The 26,261-nt window shown below is 45.6% G+C and overlaps 1 protein-coding gene across 3 annotated transcripts in view; it reads left to right on the top strand.

The window, feature by feature from the left end:
- The window catches only part of LOC106592487 (IQ motif and SEC7 domain-containing protein 3), a 376,341-nt gene that overhangs the window by 161,039 nt on the left and 189,041 nt on the right, over positions 1-26,261 (top strand). For all 3 annotated transcript variants that reach the window (XM_045700042.2, XM_045700047.2, XM_045700043.2), the window contains one exon: positions 18,374-18,535. In XM_045700042.2, coding sequence (XP_045555998.1) covers positions 18,374-18,535 — 162 coding nt within the window. The remainder of the gene's footprint in view (positions 1-18,373; positions 18,536-26,261) is intronic.

Here is a 26,261-nt window from a genome sequence, read left to right as displayed (position 1 = left end):
AGCTTCTCTCTTTTATCTGCGGCTGGCTCCTCTCCCCTTATATGGTCCATATCCACAGAAGCCGAGATAAGCCTGGAGAGGGAGAAACTGTATGCCATGATCCCCAGATTAGAATGCCACAGATGTAGTCATTAAAGGACGTCTCTATATTGTCCTCTAATAGTTGTTTTAAGCACGGAGTATCTGTGAACCTCCCAGAACGAGAGGGCGAGAGAGTGTGAGGGAGAAGGTGGTGGGGAGAGGGGGATAAGGAGATTGGGAGAGAGCTGCAGAAACGGCCTCCACGTAAAAGCTCACATGCTACAGCATCATCACAGCAGACACACACACACACACACACACACACACACACACACACACACACACACACACACACACACACACACACAAACACAATATACACACACACAAATACAATGCTGCATTCGGAAAGTATTCAGACCCCTTTTTTTCCCACATTTTGTTATGTTACAACCTTATTCAAAAATGGATTTAATTAATTTTTGTTCCTCATCAATCTACACACAATACCCCATAATGACAGAGCGAAAATAGTTTTTTTGACATTCAGACCCTTTGCTATGAGACTCGAAATTGAGCTCAGTTGCATCCAGTTTTTTTTTTTTGTAGAGCTCCGATTGTTTGTAGAGCTCCGAGACAGGATTGTGTCGATGCACAGATCTGGGGAAGGGTACAAAAACATTTCTGTAGCCTTGAAGGCCCCCAAGAACACAGTGGCCTCCATCATTCTTAAATGGAAGAAGTTTGGAACCACCTGCCTGTCCAAACTGAGCAATTGGGAGAGAAGGGCCTTGGTCAGGGAGGTGGCCAAGAACCTGATGGTCACTCTGACAGAGCTCTAGAGATCCTCTGTGGAGATGGGAGAACCTTCCAGAAGGACAACCATCTTTGCAGCACTCCACCAATCAGGCCTTTATGGTAGAGTGGCCAGACAAAAGCCACTCCTCAGTAAAAGGCACATGACAGCCCGCTTGGAGTTTCCAAAAGGCACCTAAAGGACTCTCAGACCATGAGAAACAAGATTCTCTGGTCTGATGAAACCAAGATTAAACTCTTTGGCCTGAATGCCAAGCGTCACGTCTGGAGGAAACCTGGCACGGAGGAAACCTGGCACCATCCCTATGGTGAAGCATGGTGGTGGCAGCATCATGCTGTGGGGATGTTTTTCAGCGGCAGGGACTGGGAGACTAGTCAGGATTGAAGCAAAGATGAAAGGAGCAAAGTACAGAGAAATCCTTGATGACCTGCTCCTGACTGCTCAGGACCTCAGACTGGGGAGAAGGTTCACCTTCCAACAGGACAACAACCCTAAGCACACAGCCAAGACAATGCAGGAGTGGCTATGGGACAAGTCTCTGAATGTCCTTGAGTGACCCAGCCAGATCCTGGACTTGAACCCAATCGAACATCTCTGGAGAGACCTGAAAATAGCTCTGCAGCGACGCTCCCCATCCAACCTGACAGACCTTGAGAGGATCTGCAGAGAAGAATGGGAGAAACTCCCCAAATACAGGTGTCAAATCAAATCAAATGTTATTAGTCACATGCGCCGAATACAACAGGTGTAGACCTTACAGTGAAATGCTTACTTACCTAACCACCCTAACCACCAATGCCGTTTAAAATAGTATGGATAAGAATAAGAAATAAAAGTATCAAGTAATTAAAGAGCAGCAGTAAAATAACAATAGCGACAATAGCAATAACAATATTTCTTTTTTTTTATCTTAGCAAAATTGCTTTGTCATTATGGGGTATTGTGTGTAGATTGATGAGGAAGAAAAACAATTGAATACATTTTAGAATAAGGTAACGTAACAAAATGTGGAATAAGTCAAGGGGTCTGAATACTTCCCAAATGCACTGTACCCACACACACCCACACCCACACAAATACACACACACACACACACAATTCCACACACAAATACACACACATGTGCAAATATACATACATACACACACACACACACACACACACACACACTAAGTGCGGGTGTCTTTGTAAAAAACCCACGTGAGATCAGAAGGCTTTAATGGGGCTCTCCGGACAGACTAAAAGAGCTGGACCAGCACTTTCTCTGCTGTTTGAGGAGGAAGGAACAGGATGAAGAGGTGTCTAGGGCTCCTCTCATTTACACTGTATCTCCCAGAGAGAGGGACAAAGAATGAGAGAGTGAATGAGAGAGGGAGAAAGAACAAAAGAGAGAATGAGAGGGGGAGATAGAACGAGAAAGCGAATGAGAGAGGGAGAAAGAACGAGAGAGCGAATGAGAGAGGGAGAAAGAAGGAGAGAGAGAATGAGGGGTGAGAAAGAAGGAGAGAGAGAATGAGAGATTACAGAATGTGGGATAGATTGAAAATAGTGAAATTAAAATGTGAACTAATGATAGAATGAGAATGACAGATGGAAAGAATGGAACAGAATGAAACAGAATGAAGGAGTGGGATAAAAAGAGAGGGGGAGAAAGAGGCACATTTTCAAATAATCTTTTGTAGATTCACATCCTTTCGCCTCTCCTTCTCAAAACGCATAGGAAAGACTAAATGAGATAAATCCAGAGAGAAAGAGAGAGAGAGCGAGAGAGATAGAGAGAGAAGAGAGATAGAGAGAAAACAGTATTTGCAAGGTTGTTCTGAGTTTACTCATCTGAAACTATTCCCAGCACCTTGTTTAAAATTCATGTTATTTATATGAAAATTCTGATGGATGTTTAAAGCGATTTCAGTTCCATAGATCGTATGACAATCCTATATTCCCCCAACTGATGTCTTTTGAAAGTATACAGATAACACATAGATTATCCTACATTTAAAGCACATTAATTCATGAAATATATGCATGCATCCAATTATGCTAACATACATTTTGTGATTTCTCATAAAATAGCTTTTTCTGTATTTTGCACCTCCTACCGTTATTAGATAATACGGAATATAATTAGATGACAGAAGATAAGCATGCTTAGCAACCTTGACCAAACATCTTCCTTTTGAATCAGTGTTCAAATCCTCCTTCACGAATAATTCCATCATATGCTGACGAGATCTCTGGTATCAAAGTGTTAACACAAATCGAGTGTGAATTATCATGCATTTAATTTATGATAATATTGAAGTTCTTGCAGGATATTTCCATATAACACCATCTCTGCATTGCCCATCTACATGAGACTCAAGTCATTAGCAAGTTTGAGATTCCCAGTTACTACTGGTGTTATAGGGTAGTGTGCAGAAGAATTCAGGATCTGTGGCAGAGTAAAAGGACCCCCTCCTGTTATATGCTTTTAATTCAGCAGCACTGAACACTTCCCTCTGCATTCAACTCAGCAACCATGCCTACTCCTCAGCTCAGCCTCACCTCCCATGCAGCAGAAGAGACATTTTCCATTTAAATTCTGCTGCTTTTACCTTTTGACTGCTCTGTTCGTTTTAGAATTCAATTCCCGTTCTGCCATTCACTCTGCCTAGTTAAAAGTGACTAAGTCAAGCCCAGATAAGGACTCCCAAGACAAGCGTCAGACAGATGCATGATGGGTACACCGCAGGGGGTGTCGCTGGAGGGGGGGAGCAGTGGGGGGGAGCAAACAGCACACCTGGAAATATCTCTGAAAGGAGAAGACTCCTTGACACGAAATTAACCTCCTACCATGGGAGTATCCTCAAGGGCCCGGGCTACCCCTCTTTGAAGATAATGGTTCGGGCTATTCTCCATCTGTAGATATTAAGAGTGAAAAAGGCCACTGACTGCCTAGATGGAACCAATCAGTCGGAGTACAAAAGGGGTGGATCCTAAGAATAATGGCAACCGTCCAAGGCCCGAATTCCTCATTAGCAATTCCGTTGCAAGTGGAGGATGTAATTAAAAGTTCCAGGCCACTGAGGGAATTCGGGCCATGGGAAATGTCCTGAAAAGTTTTGAGAACATTGGGTTGAAGCAGCATATTTCCCCCCTCCCTCACTCGCTAGTGCGATTCTTTCCCACATCCAAAATATCAGAAGTATCCAACATACTGGATGTTCCTAACTCCTAACTCGTAACGAATGTTCGTTGGGCTGAAAGTAATGGTGCAGTGTGGTGGAATGAGTGTCAGACGAGGGGTCCTCGGAGCTGAGTGCTGAGTTACCGGGGACTCCAGGTGCATATGCCTGCTCAAAAATGTCCTATCATCACAGTGTCTGACAGAGCTCAGCTAACTGTAACAGTCGTCTTAATGAGTGGACCAAAATGCAGCGGGTATATTGATCATCTTCTTATTTATTGAAGGAAAAAAACACTTAAACAAAAACAAACGACGAAAACAGTCCCGTAAGGTGCACGACTATACAGGAAACACCCACCCACAAACACAAGTGAAAACACACACAACTAAATATGGCCTCCAATCAGAGAAAACAACAACCAGCTGTCTCTAATTGGAGGTCATTGACAAAACTAACATAGAAATAGACATGCTAGATAAACACATAGAAATAGATAATCTAGAACATAAACCAAAAAACCCCTGACACGCCCTGACCAAAGTACAATAACAAATAACCCCTTTTACTGGTCAGAACGTGACAGTACCCCCCCCCCCCCCCCCCCAAATGTGCAGACCCCGAATGCACCTAAACACAAAAACCCCACAAAAATAACCCCAAACTTAAAGGGAGGGAAGGGAGGGTGGCCACCGTCAAGGACGGCTCCCGTGCTACACCCCCCCCCCCCCCCCCCCAATCCTCCAACCACCGAGGTGGCTCTGGCTCCGGCCTTAGTCCCCATTCTAACCTGCCCACCCCCTCTGAAGGCTCAGGGCTGTAGACCACTGCTGAAGGCTCTGGGCTGAGGTGCGTCGCTGGAGACCTCGGGCTGAGGTGCGTCGCTGAAGACCTCGGGCTGAAGTGCGTCGCTGAAGTCCTCGGGCTGAGGTGCGTCGCTAGAGACCTCGGGCTGAGGTGCGTCGCTGAAGACCTCGGGCTGAAGTGCGTCGCTGGAGACCTCGGGCTGAGGTGCGTCGCTAGAGACCTCGGGCTGAGGTGCGTCGCTGGAGACCTCGGGCTGAGGTGCGTCGCTGGAGACCTCGGGCTGAGGTGCGTCGCTGGAGACCTCGGGCTGAGGTGCGTCGCTGGAGACCTCGGGCTGAGGTGCGTCGCTGGAGACTCAGGGCTGAGGAGCGTCGCTGGAGACTCAGGGCTGAGGAGCGTCGCTGGAGACTCAGGGCTGAGGAGCGTCGCTGCAGGCGCTGGACTGTGGGCCATCTCTGCAGGCGCCGGACCGTGGGCCGTCTCTGCAGGCTCCGGACCGTGGGCCGTCTTTGCCGGTTCCGGACCGTGGGCCGTCTCTGTCGGTTCCGGACTGTGGGCCATCTCTGTCGGTCTCCGTCTCTGCAGGCTCCGGACTGTGGGCTGTCTCTGCAGGCTCCGGACCGTGGGCCGTCTCTGCCGGTTCCGGACCGTGGGCCGTCTCTGCCGGTTCCGGACCATGGGCCGTCTCTGCCGGTTCCGGACCGTGGGCTGTCTCTGTCGGTTCCGGACTGTGGGCGTCGCCGGAAGCACTGGATGGGGAACTGTCGCCGGAAGCTCTGGACGGGGAACTGTCGCCGGAAGCTCTGGACGGGGAACTGTCGCCGGAAGCTCTGGACGGGGACTGTGCACTGTAGGCCTGATGCGTGGGGCTGGCTTAGGAGGCGCCAGACTAGTAACCCGCACCACAGGGCTAGTGCGAGGAGCAGGAACAGGACGTACTGGGCTGGGCAGGTGCACTAGAGGCCTGATGCGTGGGGCTGGCTTTGGACGCGCCAGACTACTGACACGCATCACAGGGCTAGTGCGAGGAGCAGGAACAGGACGTACTGGGCTGGGTAGGCGCACTAGAGACCTGATGCATGGGGCTGGCTTTGGAGGCGCCAGACTATTGACATGCACCACAGGGCTAGTGCGAGGAGCAGGAACAAGGACGTACTGGGCTGGGCAGGCACACTAGAGACCTAGTGCGTGGGGCTGGCTTTGGAGGCACCAGACTAGTAACACGCACCTCAGGGCTAGTGCGAGGAGCAGGAACAGGACGTTCTGGACTGGGCTGACGCACTGGAGGAAGAGTACAAGGAGCAGGAACAGGATACACTGGGCCATGAACCCTCACCGGCGGTCTGATGCTTGCAACTTGCATCACCGGTCCTGGCTCGATGCTAGCTCTAGCATGACACCTGTGAGGAGCTTTCACCAAGCGCACCGGGCTGTGTACGCGTATTGGCGATACCGTGCGTATCTCCGCATAACATGGTGCTTGCTTGATCCGTCGCTCCCCATAGTAAACACAGGTGCCCCTTCGTGCCCTTTCCGCCAGTACCTCTCTCTGGAATCTTGCGTCAAGCTCCTCGCTTGATTCCTTGACTGGCTCCCTTTTTCTCCACGGCTCTCTCCTGTATGCCCGGGAAGTTAGGTCAGGGCTCCACCCTGACTCAACTAAACTCCCCGTAAGCCCCCCCAAAAGTTTTTTGGGGGGCTGCCTCCTCTCCTCCTGAAATGGAGGATATAATGCCTCATACCTCCGTCATTCCCTCTTAGCTTCCTCCAGCTCCTCCTTCGGTCGCCGGTACTCCCCAGCCTGCCTCCAGGGTCCCTTTCCATCTAATATTTCCTCCCATGTCCACGACTCCAAGTAGCTCTCCTGCTGCTCCTTCCTCCGCTGCTTGGTCCTTCTTTGGTGGGTGGTTCTGTAACGGTCATCGTAATGAGTGGACCAAAATGCAGCGGGTATATTGATCATCTTCTTATTTATTGAAGGAAAAAACACTTAAACAAAAACAAACGACGAAAACAGTCCCGTAAGGTGCACAGACTATACAGGAAACACCCACCCACAAACACAAGTGAAAACACACACAACTAACAACCAAAAACCCCGAAACACACAAACCAAACACCCCCTGCCACGCCCTGACCAAACTACAATAACAAATAACCCCTTTTACTGGTCAGGACGTGACACTAACACTCTCTCAAAAAAGTATTTCTAAAAATGAACTTTCAATAAATTCCCTAGTTTCCTGAAAGCATGGTTGGAGGATCCCGGAATCAGGAAGGAATAAGCAGGAAATTCAGAATCCTCCAACCAGGATTTCTGGAAAACCAGGGAATTTAATCTTAGTTATCAAATCAAGTGAAATCTAATTGTATTAGTCACATGCGCCGAATACAACAGGTATACCTTACAGTGAAATACTTACTTACGAGCCCCTAACCAACAGTTCAGTTTCTAAAAAATACAGATAAGTTATGTCATTGACAGAAGGCGCATCCCTTTTTATGTTGTCCTTATCTCACTCTCCCCTCAAATACAGAGTTATGGTTTGTTGAGCTAATTCAGCTAACCTGGCTAGTAGTATCTCGTGTATTATGCTAAGGAAATCTAATTTGGCTAACCTGGCTAATATCCTGTCTGTATAGACTATCTTAGGAAGATCTAATATAGTTGATATCCTGTTTATGTATACCCTATGGTAGGACGAGCTAATATTGTTAATATCCTGTTTATGTATACACTATGGTAGGAAGAGAAAACCTGGCTAATATCCTGTCTGTGTAGACTGTCTTAGGAGGAGATATTATGGTTAATATCCTGTTTATATATATACTATGGTAGGAAGAGCTAATATGGTTAACATCCTGTTTATATATATACTATGGTAGGAAGAGCTAATCTGGCTAATATCCTGTTTATATATACACTATGGTAGGAAGAGCTAATATGGTTAATATCCTGTTTATATATACACTATGGTAGGAAGAGCTAATATGGTTAATATCCTGTTTATATATACACTATGGTAGGAAGAGATAATATGCTTAATATCCTGTTTATATATACACTATGGTAGGAAGAGATAATATGGTTAATATCCTGTTTATATATATACTATGGTAGGAAGAGATAATATGCTTAAAATCCTGTTTGTATACACTAACGAGCTGTGAATAGAAAGCAGTGGTCTCAGGAATAGATTTGGATTTCAGCGATTTCGTAACCTTTTCATTGTGCTATTGCCAACCGGCATTGGTAACAGAGCAAGTATGGGTTTGCATGTCTACATCTGCCAGCCTCCTACTGCATTTATCATTTGTTTGTCATGAAAGGCAGCGAATAATCCACACATATGGTAAATATCTAAAAAAAAGTGCTCTTTTATACCGATTGTGTTTTTGAAAAGCAGCCATTGTGGCACTTCAAGATTTTTCTCTTTGACTTTGAGGAAAGTTTTCTGGCAGTGACAAATCCAAACCTCATAATATCCACACTCCTCCACCCCCCAACCCTTTCCACTGATGATCACTCAACTTGAAAAATAAAAACCGGATGGCATGCTGACAGGGAGAGAGGGGGATAGAGGGAGAGAGAGAGAGAGAGGGAAGGAAAGGGTAGAAAAAAATAGAAAAAATCTGGTTTATTAGTTCCAGCAGTTTCATATCCTCCCTCTAATTCCTGAGCTGTGCACCTCTTGCATCCTAAGCAGGCCTTGGTGTGCTCTGGGCTAAGACAGCCTCTCCCTGCTCCCTGCACCCCTCCCTCTCCCGCCTCTTTCTGCCTCCCCCATCTAGAAGGGGAGACATTTGAACATTTGGCTTTTTGAGCAGTTTATGGGTGAGGAAGGAGGAGTGGCGAGGAGAGTTTAAAGGGGAGTTGGGGTGGGTGAGTTGAGTCCCATAACAGATAATTAAGAGAGATGGTGAAGGGAGCCTGTCTCTTATCCCCTTAATGCAGCGCGGCGGCTCAGGCCAGGTGGAGGGAGAGGGCTGTGTCTGGGTCTGTGTCACAGCAGGTGGTCTGCACTACCCCGCACAGAGAACTAAAGAGAGAGTGGAGAGAGGCAGGTGAGGTAATAAGTGGTGTGTGTGTGTGTGTGTGTGTGTGTGTGTGTGTGTGTGTGTGTGTGTGTGTGTGTGTGTGTGTGTGTGCGCGTGCGTGCGTGCGTGCGTGCGTGTGTGCGCTTGTCTCTCAGCACATGGTCTGCACTACTAGCCATAAAGGAGGTAGGGTTGGAGAGAGCAGATAGGGATTTGAGGTGGAGAGGGACTGATGGAGTTTTCACCTGAAGTGAGGATAGAATATGATAGCTGACCTTCTGTTGATAAGTACAGATGGACAATAGCATGATAAACGGAGATAAACAGAGAGAGGGAGAGCGAAAGAGAGAAAGAGAGGTGGAGAGAGGGGGAGAGAGAGAGAGAGAGAGGAAGAGAGGCGGAGAGAGAGAGAAAGAGAGAGAGAGAGGGAGGCGGAGAGATCGAGAAAGGACACATCATGGACATTGCTACTACTGGGGCTCTGTGTTACATCATCGTATAGGTTAACTATAGGTGTCCTGCTGAGAGAAAGCAGATTTCTCTAAGGAACCAATCTAAGATTCTCTCTGTCATATGTCCATAATGTTGTCTCTGTTGTCCTAATGGATTCTCTCTGTCATATGTCCATAATGTTGTCTCTGTTGTCCTAATGGATTCTCTCTGTCATATGTCCATAATGTGGTGGGGCTGTCCTCATGGGTAGACTCTTCTCTCTCACGCTCGGAAATTGACATGTCTCAGTGGCTAATGAATAAAAGATGCGAGAAAAGTGTGTGTGTGTGTGTGTGTGTGTGTGTGTGTGTGTGTGTGTGTGTGTGTGTGTGTGTGTGTGTGTGTGTGTGTGTGTGTGTGTGTGTGTGTGAGGAGCTACAGCTGTCGGGTGCTATGTCAGGACTAATTGACACAGTAGATCAGAACCTGTCCAACTCACAAGAGCGGCAACCTGGGGCCGGGAACACAGAGAGAGCTCTCCAATAACTTACCCTATACCTGTGTGTGTGTGTGTGTGTGTGTGTGTGTGTGTGTGTGTGTGTGTGTGTGTGTGTGTGTGTGTGTGTGTGTGTGTGTGTGTGTGTGTGTGTGTGTGTGTGTGTGTGTGTGTGTGTGTGTGGTGGTGAATATGTGTCTGTCCGGAACGAATGGAAGGACATCTCAGGTCAGAAACCAGCTAACACTGTACAAACAGTTGAACGCATCCCTCTCCAACTTATATTGTGGTAAAGTGTCAACCAACCATACGCAACAAGAGCTCTCTAGCTAGCTGATAATGATGAGTGGTGCGTCCCATGTCAGTAGTGAGAAGCTTCTGTCAGTGACAGTATAAGTGAAGGTGGATGAACTCCAGTGAAGTTCTCCTCAGCAAAATGAGAACACAATGGCTACTGGTGAGCAGAAGCTTTCACTACACCGTCTATGCATCAGGTCAATGACTAGGTGTGGAGATCTATTCGGTGTGCCCCACAGATGAGTGTCGGGGCCGTTCACCTGACCAGCGCTATCCGACCATCGACCATAGAGAGAGCTGGCCGTTAATCTGTGTTAGGACCATAAACCTCAACTCACTTTTACAGAGAGGGGAACGAGGGAGGAAGGATGGAGGGTGGGGAATGATATTGACATGGTTGAATATCGATGCTAACCAGGGTTTTGATGCAGAAAGTGTGTATATGTTTATGTAAAATCCAATCTGTCTGTCTGTGTCTGTCAGTGTGTGAAAAAGGCACCATTTGGTTAAGCTGAGACTAGTCGTCCCAGTAGAATGCTTGTCTACCTCTCCCTTCTGTCCTCATACAGAGCCTCTCTGTTAATCTGCAGGGAGCGGGGAGTTGTCCTTTCAGCACCACAGCTGGGGTCTGTCTGGGCTGCAGAGCTCTCTCTCTCTGTCTCTATCTCTCTCTCTCTCTCTCTCTCTTTCGCTTTCTCTCTCTGATTCTCTCTCTCTGTTTCTCTCTTTCTCTCTCACTCTCTCTCTCTTTCTCTCTCTCTCTCTCTCACTCTCTCTCTCTCTCTCTCTCTCTCGCTCTCTCTCTCTCTCTCTCTCTCTCTCCCTGACTAAACCCATTAGACATGGCTGTGTTATGTAACTGTTGTGCTGTGTGTGTGTGTGTGTGTGTGTGTGTGTGTGTGTGTGTGTGTGTGTGTGTGTGTGTGTGTGTGTGTGTGTGTGTGTGTGTTAATACAGAAAGTGTGTATATTATTGTGTATGTATATATACTGTATGTGTGAAGAACATTCTAGTATTTTATAAAAGAGGACTGTATGTGTGCGTGCATGTGTGTGTGTGTGCGTGTATGTGTGTGTGTGTGTTTGCATGCACGTGTGTGTGTGTACCTTCTTGTGTTGTGTGTGTGTGAACTGTGCTATACTAAGGATGGGATAGATTGTAGGGTGCAGTAGCGGTATTATCCTCTCCACACACATACAAACACACACACACACACACACACACACACACACACACACACACACACACACACACACACACAGACACACACACACCACCATAACTCTGTCATTGTCACGTCCTGACCATAGTAAGTTGTTATTTTCTATGGTAGAGTAGGTCAGGGCGTGACAGGGGGGTTTTCTAGTTTAGTTTTTCTATGTTGTTATGTTCTAGTTTTTTATTTCTATGTTGGGTTGTTCTAGTTTTTGTATTTCTATGTTGGGCTTTGTTTGAGATGATCTCCAATTAGAGACAACAACTCCCATCGTTGTCTCTAATTGGAGGTCATATTTAAGTTTGTGGGAGATTCATTTTGAGTAATGTATGTTTCACCTCTGCGTCACGGTTTGTTGTTTTTTGTCATTCAGTTTATTTATGTATTGCATAGTTTCACAGTATAAATAAAATGTGGAACGACACACACGCTGCACTTTTGTCCGCTCCTCTCTACGACAACTGTGACAGTCATCTCCTACATATTACCATCTTTTATAACATAAACACACACACTTCATAGGAGCCCTCACGCTGTGCGTTCAAGAGCACCATTGTAATTCAGGAGAGCATCTTCTACAGTTTAACAGTGTTCGTCAAGCTGTTTAATCACAGTTAATGAACGTTATGACTCAAAGGGAAATTAATTTTGATGAGTGTCTGCCTATGTGTTTTATAATTGCAATGGTCGCCACCATATGCTAAGCTTAACACCGCTAGCCACTAGTCTCCACACCAGACTGTCATTACCACACTCCCATTAACACCGTGTTTTACAGCTAGCCTCCACACCAGACTGCCATTACCACACTCCCATTAACACCATGTATCATCACTAGCCTCCACACCAGACTGTCATTAACACCATGTATCATCACTAGCCTCCACACCAGACTGTCATTACCACACTCCCATTAACACCATGTATCATCACTAGCCTCCACACCAGACTGTCATTAACACCATGTTTTACCGCTAGCCTCCACACCAGACTGTCATTAACACCATGTATCATCACTAGCCTCCACACCAGACTGTCATTACCACACGCCCATTAACACCATGTTTTACCGCTAGTTTCGACACCAGACTGTCATTATCACCATGTATCATCACTAGCCTCCACACCAGACTGTCATTAACACCATGTATCATCACTAGCCTCCACACCAGACTGTCATTAACACCATGTTTTACCGCTAGCCTCCACACCAGACTGTCATTAACACCATGTATCATCACTAGCCTCCACACCAGACTGTCATTACCACACTCCCATTAACACCATGTATCATCACTAGACTCCACACCACACTGTCATTACCACACTCCAATTAACACCATGTATCATCACTAGCCTCCACACATGACTGTCATTAACACCATGTATCATCACTAGTTTCGACACCAGACTGTCATTAACACCATGTATCATCACTAGCCTGCACACCAGACTGTCATTACCACACTCCCATTAACACCATGTATCATCACTAGCCTCAACACCAGACTTTCATTTACACCATGTTATACCGCTAGCCTCCGCACCAGACTGTCATTAACACCATGTATCATCACTAGCCTCCACACCAGACTGTCATTAACACCATGTATCACCACTAGCCTCCACACCAGACTGTCATTAACACCATGTTTTACCGCTAGCCTCCACACCAGACTGTCATTAACACACTCCCATTAACACCATGTATCACCACTAGTCTCCACACCAGACTGTCATTACCACACTCCCATTAACACCGTGTTTTACCGCTAGCCTCCACACCAGACTGCCATTACCACACTCCAATTAACACCATGTATCATCACTAGCCTCCACACCAGACTGTCATTAACACCATGTATCACCACTAGCCTCCACACCAGACTGTCATTACCACACTCCCATTAACACCATGTTTTACCGCTATCCTCCGCACCAGACTGTCATTACCACACTCCCATTAACACCATGTATCGTCACTAGCCTCCACACCAGACTGTCATTACCACACTCCCATTAACATCATGTATCATCACTAGCCTCCACACCAGACTGTCATTACCACACTCCCATTAACACCATGTATCATCACTAGCCTCCACACCAGACTGTCATTAACACCATGTATCATCACTAGCCTCCACACCAGATTGTCATTACCACACTCCCATTAACACCATGTATCATCACTAGTCTCCACACCAGACTGTCATTACCACACTCCCATTAACACCATGTATCATCACTAGCCTCCACACCAGACTGTCATTAACACCATGTATCATCACTAGCCTCCACACCAGACTGTCATTAACACCATGTATCATCACTAGTCTCCACACCAGACTGTCATTACCACACTCCCATTAACACCATGTATCATCACTAGTCTCCACACCAGGCTGTCATTACCACACTCCCATTAACACCATGTATCATCACTAGCCTCCACACCAGACTGTCATTACCACACTCCCATTAACACCATGTATCATCACTAGCCTCCACACCAGACTGTCATTACCACACTCCCATTAACACCATGTTTTACCGCTAGCCTCCACACCAGACTGTCATTAACACCATGTATCATCACTAGCCTCCACACCAGACTGTCATTACCACACTCCTATTAACACCATGTTTTACCGCTAGCCTCCACACCAGACTGTCATTAACACCATGTATCATCACTATTCTCCACACCAGACTGTCATTACCACACTCCCATTAACACCATGTATCATCACTAGCCTTCACACCAGACTGTCATTAACACCATGTTTTACCGCTAGCCTCCACACCAGACTGTCATTAACACCATGTATCATCACTAGCCTCCACACCAGACTGTCATTACCACACTCCCATTAACACCATGTTTTACCGCTAGTTTCGACACCAGACTGTCATTATCACCATGTATCATCACTAGCCTTCACACCAGACTGTCATTACCACACTCCCATTAACACCATGTATCATCACTAGCCTCCACACCAGACTGTCATTAACACCATGTTTTACCGCTAGCCTCCACACCAGACTGTCATTAACACCATGTATCATCACTAGCCTCCACACCAGACTGTCATTACCACACTCCCATTAACACCATGTATCATCACTAGCCTCCACACCAGACTGTCATTACCACACTCCCATTAACACCATGTATCATCACTAGCCTCCACACCAGACTGTCATTACCACACTCCCATTAACACCATGTATCATCACTAGTTTCGACACCAGACTGTCATTAACACCATGTATCATCACTAGCCTTCACACCAGACTGTCATTACCACTCTCCCATTAACACCATGTATCATCACTAGCCTCCACACCAGACTGTCATTAACACCATGTTTTACCGCTAGCCTCCACACCAGACTGTCATTAACACCATGTATCATCACTAGCCTCCACACCAGACTGTCATTACCACACTCCCATTAAGACCATGTTTTACCGCTAGTTTCGACACCAGACTATCATTATCACCATGTATCATCACTAGCCTTCACACCAGACTGTCATTACCACACTCCCATTAACACCATGTATCATCACTAGCCTCCACACCAGACTGTCATTACCACACTCCCATTAACACCATGTATCATCACTAGTTTCGACACCAGACTGTCATTAACACCATGTATCATCACTAGCCTTCACACCAGACTGTCATTAACACCATGTTTTACCGCTAGCCTCCACACCAGACTGTCATTAACACCATGTATCATCACTAGCCTCCACACCAGACTGTCATTACCACACTCCCATTAACACCATGTTTTACCGCTAGTTTCGACACCAGACTGTCATTATCACCATGTATCATCACTAGCCTTCACACCAGACTGTCATTACCACACTCCCATTAACACCATGTATCATCACTAGCCTCCACACCAGACTGTCATTAACACCATGTTTTACCGCTAGCCTCCACACCAGACTGTCATTAACACCATGTATCATCACTAGCCTCCACACCAGACTGTCATTACCACACTCCCATTAACACCATGTATCATCACTAGCCTCCACACCAGACTGTCATTACCACACTCCCATTAACACCATGTATCATCACTAGCCTCCACACCAGACTGTCATTACCACACTCCCATTAACACCATGTATCATCACTAGTTTCGACACCAGACTGTCATTAACACCATGTATCATCACTAGCCTTCACACCAGACTGTCATTACCACTCTCCCATTAACACCATGTATCATCACTAGCCTCCACACCAGACTGTCATTAACACCATGTTTTACCGCTAGCCTCCACACCAGACTGTCATTAACACCATGTATCACCACTAGCCTCCACACCAGACTGTCATTAACACCATGTATCATCACTAGCCTCCACACCAGACTGTCATTACCACACTCCCATTAACACCATGTATCATCACTAGCCTCCACACCAGACTGTCATTACCACACTCCCATTAACACCATGTATCATCACTAGCCTCCACACCAGACTGTCATTACCACACTCCCATTAACACCATGTATCATCACTAGTTTCGACACCAGACTGTCATTAACACCATGTATCATCACTAGCCTTCACACCAGACTGTCATTACCACTCTCCCATTAACACCATGTATCATCACTAGCCTCCACACCAGACTGTCATTAACACCATGTTTTACCGCTAGCCTCCACACCAGACTGTCATTAACACCATGTATCACCACTAGCCTCCACACCAGACTGTCATTAACACCATGTATCATCACTAGCCTCCACACCAGACTGTCATTACCACACTCCCATTAACACCATGTATCATCACTAGCCTCCACACCAGACTGTCATTACCACACTCCCATTAACACCATGTATCATCACTAGCCTCCACACCAGACTGTCATTACCACACTCCCATTAACACCATGTATCATCACTAGTTTCGACACCAGACTGTCATTAACACCATGTATCATCACTAGCCTTCACACCAGACTGTCATTACCACTCTCCCATTAACACCATGTATCATCACTAGCCTCCACACCAGACTGTCATTAACACCATGTTTTACCGCTAGCCTCCACACCAGACTGTCATTAACACCATGTATCACCACTAGCCTCCACACCAGACTGTCATTAACACCATGTATCATCACTAGCCTCCACACCAGACTGTCATTAACACCATGCATCACCACTAGCCTCCACACCAGACTGTCATTAACACCATGTATCACCACTAGCCTCCACACCACACTCCCATTAACACCATGTATCACCACTAGCCTCCACACCAGACTGTCATTAACACCATGTATCACCACTAGCCTTCACACCAGACTGTCATTAACACCATGTATCACCACTAGCATCCACACCAGACTGTCATTACCACACTCCCATTAACACCATGTATCACCACTAGCCTCCACACCAGACTGTCATTACCACACTCCCATTAACACCATGTATCATCACTAGTCTCCACACCAGACTGTCATTACCACAATCCCATTAACACCATGTATCATCACTAGTCTCCACACCAGACTGTCATTACCACAATCCCATTAACACCATGTATCATCACTAGTCTCCACACCAGACTGTCGTTAACACCATGTATCATCACTAGCCTCCACACCAGACTGTCATTACCACACTCCTATTAACACCATGTATCATCACTATCCTCCACACCAGACTGTCATTACCACACTCCCATTAACACCATGTATCACTACTAGCCTCCACACCAGACTGTCATTACCACACTCCCATTAACACCATGTTTTACCGCTAGCCTCCACACCAGACTGTTATTACCACACTCCCATTAACACCATGTATCATCACTAGTCTACACACCAGACTGTCATTAACACCATGTATCATCACTAGCCTCCACACCAGACTGTCATTACCACACTCCCATTAACACCATGTATCATCACTAGTCTCCACACCAGACTGTCATTAACACCATGTATCATCACTAGCCTCCACACCAGACTGTCATTACCACACTCCCATTAACACCATGTATCATCACTAGCCTCCACACCAGACTGTCATTAACACCATGTATCATCACTAGTCTCCACACCAGACTGTCATTACCACACTCCCATTAACACCATGTTATACCACTATCCCCCACACCAGACTGTCATTACCACACTCCCATTAACACCATGTATCACTACTAGCCTCCACACCAGACTGTCATTACCACACTCCCATTAACACCATGTTTTACCGCTAGCCTCCACACCAGACTGTCATTACCACACTCCCATTAACACCATGTATCATCACTAGTCTCCACACCAGACTGTCATTACCACACTCCCATTAACACCATGTTTTACCGCTATCCTCCACACCAGACTGTCGTTACCACACTCCCATTAACACCATGTTATACCACTAGCCTCCACACCAGACTCATTACCACACTCCCATTAACCCCATGTATCATCACTAGCCCCCACACCAGACTGTCATTACCACACTCCCATTAACACCATGTATCACTACTAGCCTCCACACCAGACTGTCATTACCACACTCCCATTAACCCCATGTATCATCACTAGCCCCCACACCAGACTGTCATTACCACACTCCCATTAACACCATGTATCATCACTAGCCTCCACACCAGACTGTCATTACCACACTCCCATTAACACCATGTATCATCACTAGCCTCCACACCAGACTGTCATTACCACACTCCCATTAACACCATGTTTTACCGCTAGCCTCCACACCAGACTGCCATTACCAGATTTTTTTTATCTTCATAGTCTTGGTGATTTTGGAACTTGTTTAGCAAGCAGGGGTCTCACGTATAACAATCTCCTCCAGCCTCCTCCCTCACCCCTCTTCTCTCTCTTCCCCCCTCCTCTCTCCTCTCTCTACCCCTCTCTGCCGGTCTCTACCCTCTCTCCTTTATATGTGAGGGCATGAAATGTGAAGGATTTGTGTACTGTATGATATTGACCCAAATAAAGTGGATTTTAATATCTAATTTCTCCTCCTCTTTCTTCTTCTCTGTCAGTAACCCTGATAAGGGTCTCCAGTTCCTGATCTCACGAGGTTTCATCCCGGACACGCCCATAGGTGTGGCTCACTTCCTGCTTCAGAGGAAGGGCCTGAGCAGGCAGATGATTGGAGAGTTCCTGGGAAACAGCAAGAAGCCCTTCAACAGAGACGTCTTAGAGTGAGTAACTGGTAGTCTTCTTCTTAATAATAGTACTGGACTGAAGAGCATTGCCTAGGTACAGTAGGCTCATTACGACCTCCCCCCCAAGATAAACCCTATTGTAGAAGTGATTAGTGAGTGGAGACCTCCCCCCCAAGATAAACCCTATTGGAGCAGTGGTTAGTGAGTGGAGACCTCCCCCCCAAGATAAACCCTATTGGAGCAGTGGTTAGTGAGTGGAGACCTCTCCCCCAAGATAAACCCTATTGGAGCAGTGATTAGTGAGTGGAGACCTCCCCCCCAAGATAAACCCTATTGGAGCAGTGGTTAGTGAGTGGAGACCTCCCCCCCAAGATAAACCCTATTGGAGCAGTGGTTAGTGAGTGGAGACCTCCCCCCCAAGATAAACCCTATTGGAGCAGTGGTTAGTGAGTGGAAACCTCCCCCCCAAGATAAACCCTATTGGAGCATTGGTTAGTGAGTGGAGACCTCCCCCCCAAGATAAACCCTATTGGAGCAGTGGTTAGTGAGTGGAGACCTCTCCCCCAAGATAAACCCTATTGGAGCAGTGGTTAGTGAGTGGAGACCTCTCCCCCAAGATAAACCCTATTGGAGCAGTGGTTAGTGAGTGGAGACCTCTCCCCCAAGATAAACCCTATTGGAGCAGTGGTTAGTGAGTGGAGACCTCTCCCCCAAGATAAACCCTATTGGAGCAGTGGTTAGTGAGTGGAGACCTCCCCCCAAGATAAACCCTATTGGAGCAGTGGTTAGTGAGTGGAGACCTCCCCCCCAAGATAAACCCTATTGGAGCAGTGGTTAGTGAGTGGAGACCTCCCCCCAAGATAAACCCTATTGGAGCAGTGGTTAGTGAGTGGAGACCTCTCCCCCAAGATAAACCCTATTGGAGCACTGGTTAGTGAGTGGAGACCTCTCCCCCAAGATAAACCCTATTGGAGCAGTGGTTAGTGAGTGGAGACCTCTCCCCCAAGATAAACCCTATTGGAGCAGTGGTTAGTGAGTGGAGACCTCCCCGCCAAGATAAACCCTATTGGAGCAGTGGTTAGTGAGTGGAGACCTCTCCCCCAAGATAAACCCTATTGGAGCACTGGTTAGTGAGTGGAGACCTCTCCCCCAAGATAAAGCCTATTGGACCAGTGATTAGTGAGTGGAGACCTCCCCGCCAAGATAAACCCTATTGGAGCAGTGGTTAGTGAGTGGAGACGTCTCCCCCAAGATAAACCCTACTGGAGCAGTGGTTAGTGAGTGGAGACCTCCCCCCCAAGATAAACCCTATTGGAGCAGTGGTTAGTGAGTGGAGACCTATCCCCCAAGATAAACCCTACTGGAGCAGTGGTTAGTGAGTGGAGACCTCCCCCCCAAGATAAACCCTACTGGAGCAGTGGTTAGTGAGTGGAGACCTCCCCGCCAAGATAAACCCTATTGGAGCAGTGGTTAGTGAGTGGAGACCTCTCCCCCAAGATAAACCCTATTGGAGCAGTGGTTAGTGAGTGGAGACCTCCCCCCCAAGATAAACCCTATTGGAGCAGTGGTTAGTGAGTGGAGACCTCCCCGCCAAGATAAACCCTATTGGAGCAGTGGTTAGTGAGTGGAGACCTCCCCCCAAGATAAACCCTATTGGAGCAGTGGTTAGTGAGTGGAGACCTCTCCCCCAAGATAAACCCTATTGGAGCAGTGGTTAGTGAGTGGAGACCTCCCCCCCCCCAAGATAAACCCTATTGGAGCAGTGGTTAGTGAGTGGAGACATCCCTGCCAAGATAAACCCTATTGGAGCAGTGGTTAGTGAGTTTGCCTACGGGCTGGAGACATGGATTTGAGACCCCCTAGGGCAGTTGTTCCCAAACTAGGGGTCTGATAAATGGGGTCGTGGGAGAATTTCCAAAATCCTGAAGAAAAAAAAAGATATTTATATATACGTATATATAATAATATCATATTTTTTGCTCAAAATCATTGTAATGTGGTTAACCTTAAAATCTTAATGACAATTATTAAAATCTAAAAGATTCAACCAGAGTGCCCATAGATCATGGGAAAAGGCTGTGCTTGGCCGTTGCACTTGAATCATTCCCACGGTGAATGGCTAGGTCCGCTATGCTATGAAACCACACACTATTACAGAGACTTTGATATTACCGGCCGCAATTTATACGGTGAAACAATGTGTGGGGAGGCAGGGGCCCAAAAACTCACATCAATACCTTTGACAGATAGCGCTGTCAAACAAATAATTGATGCTATTTCTAGCAATCAAGAGCAAACTCTGACTGAACCACTCAAAAACTCCCCAGCTTATGCTCTTCAAATGGATTTTAGCTGTGAGGCCCCGACTTTTGTTCGCTATACATGTCGGGGGATGCTATTCACGAGGACATATTGTTCTGTCTCACGATTCCTGAGCATGAAATGGCACAGGGGATGTTCAGTGTGCCGCGTGGCTATTTTGAAGAAAAACTGATTCCATGGGATCTACTGGTGGGCTTTTGCACAGATGGGGCTCCATCTATGGTGGGACAGCGGGCAGGCCTCTGCACTCTAGTTAGGAATGCGTCTCCCTCTGCCATATGGACGTATTGTATGATACACCGAGAACAACTGGCAGCAAAAGAGCTGAGCACAGAACTCGGAGATATACTGCAGCAGTTCACTCCAATTGTAAGCTATACTGAACCAAAATATAAACGCAACATGCAACAATGTCGCAGATTTTACTGAGTTACAGTTCATATAAGGAAATCAGTCAATTGAAATAAATGAATTAGGCCCTAATCTATGGATTTCTCATGACAAGGCAGGGTATTTTTCTATTTCAGCTCATGAAACATGGGACCATCACATTACATGTTAAGTTTATATTTTAGTTCAGTGTACATCAAACCACATCACCGGGCGCACACTTGTTTGCAAAACTATGTGGAGATATGGTTTCAGAGAATGACTATGTTCTATTTCACACCGAGGCTTGATGGTTATCGAGGGGGAGTGTTGGAAATATTTTTGCATTGAGAGAGGACTTAACTTTCTGTGTAATGAAAATATAAAAATGTGTCTCCTTGCCAATGTAACAGACATACAGTATTTAGAAACTGAACAAATGGAACAGAAGCATGCAGAGGAAATACAAAAACATTATACACTAGAGTAACTGAATCAGTGGATTCAGAGGAAAGAATTCTTATTGGAGAGAGAGTCTTTCAAAAGCCAACCATTCCCACTTCCCTCGGCTGTGCATGTTTCTAACAGAACACAGCATCAGTGTCCCACACCAGTGATGACTGCTCATCTCCAATGCTTGGAAGAGCGCTTTGGGACCTACTTCCCAATCCGTTTGACTGTGATCCTGGCTCAGTTGACATGCCAGTAAGTGAAATCCAACAGCTGATCGAGCTGTAATGTGACTGAATGCTACAGACAACGCATTCACAGATCACTACGGAGGAGTTTAGGTTCCTGACTCAAAGGGAACACCCTGCCGTCTGCCTCTGGATTACAACTCAATGTACCCTTCGCCAGCTCATATCTGTGTGGTGCTGGATTCAGTGCTTTCGTCTGCATTCAAACCAGATATGGATTTGGGTTGGATGTGACAGCAGAGATGAGGTGCGCTCTGTTATGACCCCTGACTTTGAGAAGCTCCGATGCAACATGCATTAAGCCACACCCATCTCATTAGTGGTGGTGAGATAAGAGACATTATGGCAGACTAATTTGCAATTGACTGTCATAGCCCCACATTAAAAGTATGTGATGGTGAGTTGAGAAGACAATCAGAAATACTGTTAGAATGTTTTTCAATTGACTGCCAAAGCCCCAAATAAGAAAGTTAACATTGGCTGCTAATTACATGTATTGGTCGTGAGAGTTTTGAGTTTTAAAAATGGGGTGTTACACTGTCCCTGTTTGCAGTTGACTACACTGGTATTGTAACAGTCACAGTGAGAGAGGTTAACACATAGACAGTTGACTACACTGGTATTGTAACAGTCATATTGAGAGAGGTTAACACATAGACAGGTGACTACACTGGTATTGTAACAGTCACAGTGAGAGAGGTTAACACATAGACAGTTGACTACACTGGTATTATAACAGTCACAGTGAGAGAGGTTAGGACATAGACAGTTGACTACACTGGTATTGTAACATTCACAGTGAGAGAGGTTAGGACATAGACAGTTGACTACACTGGTATTATAACAGTCACAGTGAGAGAGGTTAGGACATAGACAGTTGGCTACACTGGTATTGTAACAGTCATAGTGAGAGAGGTTAGCACATAGACAGTTGGCTACACTGGTATTGTAACAGTCATAGAGAGAGAGGTTAGCACATAGACAGTTGACTACACTGGTATTATAACAGTCACAGTGACAGAGGTTAGCACATAGACAGTTGACTACACTGGTATTGTAACAGTCACAGTGAGAGAGCTTAGGTATTATAACAGTCACAGTGAGAGAAGTTAACACATAGATAGTTGACTACACTGGTATTATAACAGTCACAGTGAGAGAGGTTAGCACATAGACAGTTGACTACACTGGTATTATAACAGTCACAGTGAGAGAGGTTTGGACATAGACAGTTGACTACACTGGTATTGTAACAGTCATATTGAGAGAGGTTAACACATAGACAGGTGACTACACTGGTATTGTAACAGTCACAGTGAGAGAGGTTAACACATAGACAGTTGACTACACTGGTATTATAACAGTCACAGTGAGAGAGGTTAGGACATAGACAGTTGACTACACTGGTATTGTAACATTCACAGTGAGAGAGGTTAGGACATAGACAGTTGGCTACACTGGTATTGTAACAGTCATAGTGAGAGAGGTTAACACATAGACAGTTGGCTACACTGGTATTGTAAGAGTCACAGTGAGAGAGGTTAGGACATAGACAGTTGACTACACTGGTATTATAACAGTCACAGTGAGAGAGGTTAGGACATAGACAGTTGACTACACTGGTATTGTAACAGTCACAGTGAGAGAGGTTAACGCATAGACAGTTGGCTACACTGGTATTATAACAGTCATAGAGAGAGAGGTTAGCACATAGACAGTTGACTACACTGGTATTGTAACAGTCACAGTGAGAGAGGTTAGGACATAGACAGATGACTACACTGGTATTATAACAGTCATAGAGAGAGAGGTTAGGACATAGACAGTTGACTACACTGGTATTGTAACAGTCACAGTGAGAGAGGTTAGGACATAGACAGATGACTACAGTGGTGTTATAACAGTCATAGAGAGAGAGGTTAGCACATAGACAGTTGACTACACTGGTATTATAACAGTCACAGTGAGAGAGATTAACACATAGACAGTTGACTACACTGGTATTGTAACAGTCATATTGAGAGAGGTTAACACATAGACAGTTGACTACTATTGTAACAGTCATATTGAGAGAGGTTAACACATAGACAGTTGACTACACTGGTATTATAACAGTCACAGTGAGAGAGGTTAGGACATAGACAGTTGACTACACTGGTATTGTAACATTCACAGTGAGAGAGGTTAGGACATAGACAGTTGGCTACACTGGTATTGTAACAGTCATAGTGAGAGAGGTTAGCACATAGACAGCTGGCTACACTGGTATTGTAACAGTCATAGAGAGAGAGGTTAGCACATAGACAGTTGACTACACTGGTATTATAACAGTCACAGTGACAGAGGTTAGCACATAGACAGTTGACTACACTGGTATTGTAACATTCACAGTGAGCGAGGTTAGGACATAGACAGTTGGCTACACTGGTATTCTAACAGTCATAGTGAGAGAGGTTAGCACATAGACAGTTGGCTACACTGGTATTGTAACAGTCATAGAGAGAGAGGTTAGGACATAGACAGTTGACTACACTGGTATTGTAACAGTCACAGTGAGAGAGGTTAGGTATTATAACAGTCACAGTGAGAGAAGTTAACACATAGATAGTTGACTACACTGGTATTATAACAGTCACAGTGAGAGAGGTTAGCACATAGACAGTTGACTACACTGGTATTATAACAGTCACAGTGAGAGAGGTTTGGACATAGACAGTTGGCTACACTGGTATTGTAACAGTCATAGAGAGAGAGGTTAGGACATAGACAGTTGACTACACTGGTATTATAACAGTCACAGTGAGAGAGGTTAGGACATAGACAGTTGACTACACTGGTATTGTAACAGTCACAGTGAGAGAGGTTAACACATAGACAGTTGGCTACACTGGTATTGTAAGAGTCACAGTGAGAGAGGTTACGACATAGACAGTTGACTACACTGGTATTATAACAGTCACAGTGAGAGAGGTTAGGACATAGACAGTTGACTACACTGGTATTGTAACAGTCACAGTGAGAGAGGTTAACGCATAGACAGTTGGCTACACTGGTATTGTAACAGTCACAGTGAGAGAGGTTAGGACATAGACAGTTGACTACACTGGTATTATAACAGTCATAGAGAGAGAGGTTAGCACATAGACAGTTGACTACACTGGTATTGTAACAGTCACAGTGAGAGAGGTTAGGACATAGACAGATGACTACACTGGTATTATAACAGTCATAGAGAGAGAGGTTAGGACATAGACAGTTGACTACACTGGTATTGTAACAGTCACAGTGAGAGAGGTTAGGACATAGACAGATGACTACAGTGGTGTTATAACAGTCATAGAGAGAGAGGTTAGCACATAGACAGTTGACTACAGTGGTATTATAACAGTCACAGTGAGAGAGGTTAACACATAGACAGTTGACTACACTGGTATTGTAACAGTCATATTGAGAGAGGTTAACACATAGACAGTTGACTACACTGGTATTGTAACAGTCATATTGAGAGAGGTTAACACATAGACAGTTGACTACACTGGTATTATAACAGTCACAGTGAGAGAGGTTAGGACATAGACAGTTGACTACACTGGTATTGTAACATTCACAGTGAGAGAGGTTAGGACATAGACAGTTGGCTACACTGGTATTGTAACAGTCATAGTGAGAGAGGTTAGCACATAGACAGTTGACTACACTGGTATTATAACAGTCACAGTGACAGAGGTTAGCACATAGACAGTTGACTACACTGGTATTGTAACATTCACAGTGAGCGAGGTTAGGACATAGACAGTTGGCAACACTAGTATTGTAACAGTCATAGTGAGAGAGGTTAGCACATAGACAGTTGGCTACACTGGTATTGTAACAGTCATAGAGAGAGAGGTTAGGACATAGACAGTTGACTACACTGGTATTGTAACAGTCACAGTGAGAGAGGTTAGGTATTATAACAGTCACAGTGAGAGAAGTTAACACATAGACAGTTGACTACACTGGTATTATAACAGTCACAGTGAGAGAGGTTAGCACATAGACAGTTGACTACACTGGTATTATAACAGTCACAGTGAGAGAGGTTTGGACATAGACAGTTGACTACACTGGTATTGTAACAGTCATATTGAGAGAGGTTAACACATAGACAGGTGACTACACTGGTATTGTAACAGTCACAGTGAGAGAGGTTAACACATAGACAGTTGACTACACTGGTATTATAACAGTCACAGTGAGAGAGGTTAGGACATAGACAGTTGACTACACTGGTATTGTAACATTCACAGTGAGAGAGGTTAGGACATAGACAGTTGGCTACACTGGTATTGTAACAGTCATAGTGAGAGAGGTTAACACATAGACAGTTGGCT

The sequence above is a fragment of the Salmo salar genome, chromosome 17 (assembly GCF_965601325.2).
Source record: "Salmo salar chromosome 17, fSalSal1, whole genome shotgun sequence".
In the NCBI taxonomy this organism is placed as follows: domain Eukaryota; kingdom Metazoa; phylum Chordata; class Actinopteri; order Salmoniformes; family Salmonidae; genus Salmo; species Salmo salar.
This window is presented reverse-complemented; position numbering and strand designations above follow the sequence as displayed.